Source organism: Lynx canadensis, chromosome D3, assembly GCF_007474595.2.
Source record: "Lynx canadensis isolate LIC74 chromosome D3, mLynCan4.pri.v2, whole genome shotgun sequence".
NCBI classification, from domain to species: Eukaryota; Metazoa; Chordata; class Mammalia; order Carnivora; family Felidae; genus Lynx; species Lynx canadensis.
This window is the reverse complement of record NC_044314.2, coordinates 59461792-59467791: the sequence shown is the minus strand read 5'-3', so window position 1 is coordinate 59467791 and position 6000 is coordinate 59461792. Positions and strand designations below refer to the sequence as shown.

The 6000-nt window shown below is 36.1% G+C and overlaps 1 protein-coding gene across 2 annotated transcripts in view; it reads right to left on the bottom strand.

Moving 5' to 3' along the window:
• Nucleotides 1-1124: 1124 nt before the first annotated feature.
• Nucleotides 1125-6000, bottom strand: part of TWSG1 (twisted gastrulation BMP signaling modulator 1) — a 71793-nt gene continuing 66917 nt past the window's right edge. For both annotated transcript variants that reach the window (XM_030336750.1, XM_030336751.1), the window contains exon 5: nt 1125-3973. In XM_030336750.1, coding sequence (XP_030192610.1) covers nt 3790-3973 — 184 coding nt within the window. In that variant the 3' untranslated portion in view covers nt 1125-3789. The remainder of the gene's footprint in view (nt 3974-6000) is intronic.

The following is a 6000-nucleotide window of genomic DNA, read 5'->3' as shown; positions in this document are numbered from 1 at the left end:
TTCTCTCTGCTTTTGTACTGAGAATTCTCATCTCAAAAGCTGGGCCCTGGAGTTGCTGCTGACTCCATCCTTCAAGCACAGACTTCAAAACAAAAAGATGTAAAATGAATTTTTTTTCAAATGGTTAGGAAAAATCTAAGAGGCCTAAGAGTCATGACTCTTAACACCTATAAGCCAGTGGAGTGTCTGCCCTCTTAAGGAACTCAGAACATGCCTGGCGTGGGCCGCTGGGTGGGCCTGCCATACTGCGGCCTGCCATACTGCAGCCTGCCGGCCTGCTGGCTTCCCCGGCTGAGAGGATCTCGCTCCACTGGGCATCTTCAGATCAAGACCCTCTGCCTCTCAGGGTCACATGACTCACCGCCACTGGACAGCTTCAGCAAAAGAACAACTTTCCTCATCGAATGTATGGTCCTACTTGAAATGAATTCTACCCCCGAACTCCTTAGATTTCTCATTCCGTTAAATCACTCGGCTGGCAACCTGTCCTCTAGAATGTTCACCTCTCTAGAAGCCCTGTCCACCAAGCTGTCAGAATGTAGATTCTGGGAAACAACACTGAATCTATCATAAAGGTACCATTTATGGCTCTCAATTCTAATAATGTCATCCCATGAGGGTCACTGTGGGAGAGCGGGGAGTGATTTTCCTACCTTGACCTTCCTGTGACTCCTTCCAACCATCAGATAGATCTCCTGAGCCTTGTAGAACAAGGAGAATGTTAAGTATTTCATTTCAAAGTTTCCCCCGTATTGGAACAAAGCGCATGAAAAAGCAGAGAGCAAACTATTAAAGAGCCTTTGTTTCAACACAATGTGTAGGGACATCCAGAGTGAATGGTACACGCTTCCCTCAAACTAGAACTTCACTAGACAGAAATGTCACATTTATTCTAGTGTTTGTTCTACACTGAAGTTAGCAAAAAGCAGGACACAGTCATTTCAATTTTTTATTAAAATACTCTTTTGCTTATAGGGACAACCAAAGAAAAAAATGCGTAATTCTACATGTTGTAGATCATGTGAAATACAATTAACATAGACTCTGGGGAATGTAGGATAGATTTTAAAAATCTTCAAGGAAGCTTTCACAAAAACAAACTTTAAATATGTGGCTTATTCATATCTACCTCATTTTTCAGAAGTTTTAGTTTCTTTTCTCTATGTTGATGCTACTCTGCTTTATAAATAATTGTTCAAATATTCTAAAAGCTTACCAATTTTGTTTCCTGAAGCTTTAGAAATATTATTTCTAAATGAAAGCCTCTCTTTTATACCATTCTATGTAAACAAAGACTTACTTTATTTGAATTATCATTTGATTTGGTGGCACTATTTTGAGTACAATTTCTGCAATAATTAGATGTTATGGGGACAAAGAGAGACAGGAAAACTAACTAGCAGGGGCATGTCTTACCCTAGGAAAGAAACTTTTATATATGGCTTTGATAATATCTACTGATTTAGGGGTTTTTTGATCTAGTTATAAAATAGTTAACCTAATTTTTGATTTAAAAAAAAAAGAATTTTTACCAGAGCTTCAAGTTAGAAGTAAATCATATCTAGAATAGTAATAAAGGGTCTAAATTTTAGTGGGGTTACTGGCTTCTGAAATGTTATACTTTTATTTTGGAAAACATTATTATTAAAAACTTGAAATACATTATAAACTGGTAATGGAATCTTTTAGGTAAATTCTGTCTTTCAATCCCTTCATAAACCACAAAAACAAAGCAAAATTGAATATGAAATTAACCATTGCATTTAGGGATAATTTCTGCTGGGAGAAATAGATGTAAGGAAAATCAGTTCAAATACAATATGGTTCAAGAAATTACCTTCCCAGTATAAGGGCAGAAGAGATATTACAGTTAAAAATTTAATAATGAAGTCCTAATAAAGATGATAAATGCAGTTAAAAAGTGTCATAGTTAAGGCAACATTAAGCACTGTCAATAAACACAGAAGGATTTCTATATTCATAGATATGAAATTACTTTGAAGAATACCAAAGTGGAAATGAAGCACCTGGATGTAGATTCCTTTAAAACTTTCTCTTTTTTAGTTTAAAAGGTTTTAAGAAAACCATTACCTTTGTAGGCATTAATGAAGAAGGAAAGCCAAAATGTTTTCAAGGCACTTAAACAGAGGCATTTTAGGTGGAAGTAAGAAAAGGATATCCCAATGTTTTCCTATTAAAAAAAAATACACGCAAGAGCTAAATTTTAACTTTTTTTTTTAAAGGCCAAACGTTTTTGCAAAGGCTAAAGTACCTTTAGTATTCATTAGAGTAGTCTGAAAGAACAGAAAGGTATTAAGGCTTTAGATTTTATGATAGTTAATTATGATATTACATATGATTTTGTAACTAACTATTGTTCATATAATGAATACAAATACAAAGTGTCTAAGAGCATTATCTATTTTTATGTACTAAAATATTTAGACATACAAAAAAGATATTCCTGCAAGTTACTTGTAACTCATAATGTACTGAAAAATTAATAATTTTGTATAGTCAAGAGTCTCTGTAATATAAATATTTATGTTTTAGATTCATGCTTGAAGACTGGGATTTTATTACGATGAAGGACACATAGTATTTAAGCTTATCATTATCAAAACATATAAAACAAAATAGTCTGTAGTGTATTTGGAGTTAACATCATCTTAAACAGAGATTTCTTTTTCATTGCATACCCTTCACCTCCCACTGTCTGATTATACTTTGTAGTGAGAACATTCTATCCAGATGGAAACCTAAAGGAAAGATTACACTATAACAAAATAGTTTAAGTTTGCTTCCCATAAGAATTGCCAGCTTTTTCAACCTTCCCCGTTCACACCGGTGAGTTTCCTCTTTATCTCCTCCTGTCACTCAGCTTAGGAACAAGGCTCTGCCCACGCTGTCTGTACAACAGGACGAAGTGTTTCCCTGGTGCTAAGAGGAGTCTGATTTGGCAGGCATTTCCCATCCTGAGTGTTCCGTAAGCTGGTACCTTAAGTCTGAGAAATGCTTATCTTCCTAATTCTTTATACCCTAGCAGAATATTTAATGCAATGTCATAGGTGTGCCTTGCAATTCTTGGTCAGAATTCTTCATCACTACGTACATCAGCACTTTGGGCAGGGGCATGTAAGAGAAGGAGAAATTTTCCTCAAAGCTCTGTCAGCATGTGTATTACAGGATGGATTCTGCTACGTAAGAGTTTTAAACTGTAAAATGTAGTAAGCATTTAGTTTCTAAAACCAACATTACAAGGTTTGAAATTAAGCCTTTAATGGTGAAATTTATGTGAGTTCTCATCGGACTATCTACCCTATTTATAGAAGAGATAAATGAGACAAGGTACAGTGAGTGAAGACTGGTGTACGACTGGAAAAACTCAGTGTCCCAGGAGCAGTATATGAAGAAGTCATAACTTATGTTAATGTGCTCTAACACTTTCAAAACCAAAGGCTTTTGGAATGCTAGAAAAAAAAATGACATCAGGCTTTGTCAAAAAACCTCAGATCTTTCAAGAAATTCTCTGTGTACTTGCTTCTCATATGATCAAAGTTGTAAATGTATTTAAGAGGAAAGGGCTTATTGCCAGTGGGCTATAAAATCAACCAGAGCAGTGATAATTGTAATTTAACACATTACTGGATTTGTCATACTTTAACTCTGTCCAAATTCTTTCTATCTTCTTAACCAGCTAGCATGCCGGTACAACCAGTAGAGCTCAATGAATAGTTTTCATATCTTTCTTGTTGTCTAGATTGCTTTGGTTTGCATTCTTCTCCTTCTTTAGAACATGCAGTTCATACATTTGACAGTTTTACTACCATAGTCGATGCATTCTGGACCAATGCACTCGCAGCAGGCGTTATGGAACCAGCGATATTTGGACGCTCCCATGGATTCACAGGATATTTTACACTGATGTATGGACATGCAGTCATCAAAATAAACCACAGTACACATGTGTTCTGAAAAAGAAAAAATTAAGAGCTCAGAGCAAGAAAGAGGAAAATCAGGAAATGCTTTAATACCTGTCTGATATTAATAGTTATTCTTGGTTCTCTTACTGCTAGTCTACACAGGACAATGGATGAGGTGTAGGAAAAAAGATCACATTTGTTAATTATATTGAGAAAGAAGCCAGAGTCTCCCACTCCAGTTGAAGAAGGTAAAGGACTTCCTTAGTCACTTTATCAGATTCTGGACTTTGATCTCAAAGTTAAGGTTACTAGGCTTAACATTTGCTATGCTTCAGAGCTGTGCCTTTTAAATTGGGCATTCCTTCCTTCTTTCCTTCCTTCTTTCCTTCCTTCCTTCCTTCCTTCCTTCCTTCCTTCCTTCCTTCCTTCCTTCCTTCTTTCTATTTATATTTGAGAGAGAGGTGGGGGGAGTGTGAGCAGGAGGGGCAGAGAGGGAGGAAGACAGAGGATCTGAAATGGGCTCTGCACTGACAGCAGAGAGCCTGATGAGGGGTTTGAACTCAAGAACCATGATATTGTGACTTGAGCCAAAGTTGGACACTTAACTGACTGAGCCACGCAGGCACCTCAAATTGGGCATTTCTGATAAGATTTCCTTAGAGGAGAGAATTCGCTGGCTAAAAGAAGTTTGAAAAATACTGTTCTAAAGCTATACTGAGAATTTACAAAAAAACAAAACAAACTTAATTCAAATGATGCAAAATGGTTAGCAATACTTGGCACAATTCCGCATTAGCTATTTAAAAACGCTCATATTATCAGTAGCAATTTCTAGTCTTGCTTTCCAACACAACTATTTTTGATTGTTTCAATTTTTAGTTCTCCTGGTGGTTAATGTCATATAATGACCTAGCTAGGAGGATAGGGTACATGAAATAAATAAAGACAATAAAAAATATTAATAGAGAGTGTATGATTAGAGTCTGTTATTTTACAGAGCCATTTATAGAACTGATAAATTACCAGGTGTCTGAATAGCAAGGGAAGGTTTAATGGAAAAGAGCGGGCTTGTATTAGGAAGAAGAATGAAATGCAAAGTTACCGGGTAACAAAATAAGGAAAGTCACAAGGAGACCAGTGCAGTGTGCATGGGGAACGGAGTGGAGGCCAGTCCCACTGCAGTGAAAGGTTGGCAGCAGAAGACAGCAGAACCATCACTGGCTATAGAAGATGAGATCAGGTCAAGACAGAAAACACGAAGGCCAGTACAGCATGAGACCAGGCAGACTAGGGACTGAGCAGGACAGGGGAGCTTTGAATCTCCAGGTGATTAGTAACTTTTTTTCATTTATTAATTGAACAAGTATTTATGGATCACCTACTATGGAATGGCCATTATGGACTCAAAGAGTAATGAGAGAATCCAAGGAACTAAGTACAAAATGGTAGACCTATAAGTTAAAAACAGACAACAAGTCAAAACACAAATATGGGGAGAAGGAATAGAGCTAATTTGCTCTAGAGGTAAGAGCAGGGGCACCTAGAGAAGGTGTCAAAGAGGAGAAACTTTGTCTCGAAAGATAGTTGGTGTTTCCAGGAAACTTGGCTTCCTGCTAATTATTTTATTAAATTAAATGATATTTGAACAAAATTTATGAATTATCATTGAATGCCTATTATACTGATTACATTTTAGTGGAGAAAATGGTAGCAAAATACCTTAATAAGGCATATTCCATATATTTCTGATGTTTTCCAAAATCTGCAATTTGTCTCTTAAGGTAGTATAACCAAAAAGCAACAAGAATGCTTACTCTGAGTATCATTAACAAATGCTGTTTTGCTTTTACTACTGATATCCAAAGGTCATACTATTTCAGATAGGCAGGGTTATAAGGGAGGGCACAACAAAAAGCCAAGTAAGAAATAATACAAATTATACTATTTATGCATAATTCATTTCATATTTTAAGAAATAAAAACTTCATCATTGCCGTATTCTTCCACAGTAAAATGGTGCAGAGCCTTTTACTTGAAAATATCAAAGATTTTATAAAAGTTACATGCCCTTTACATT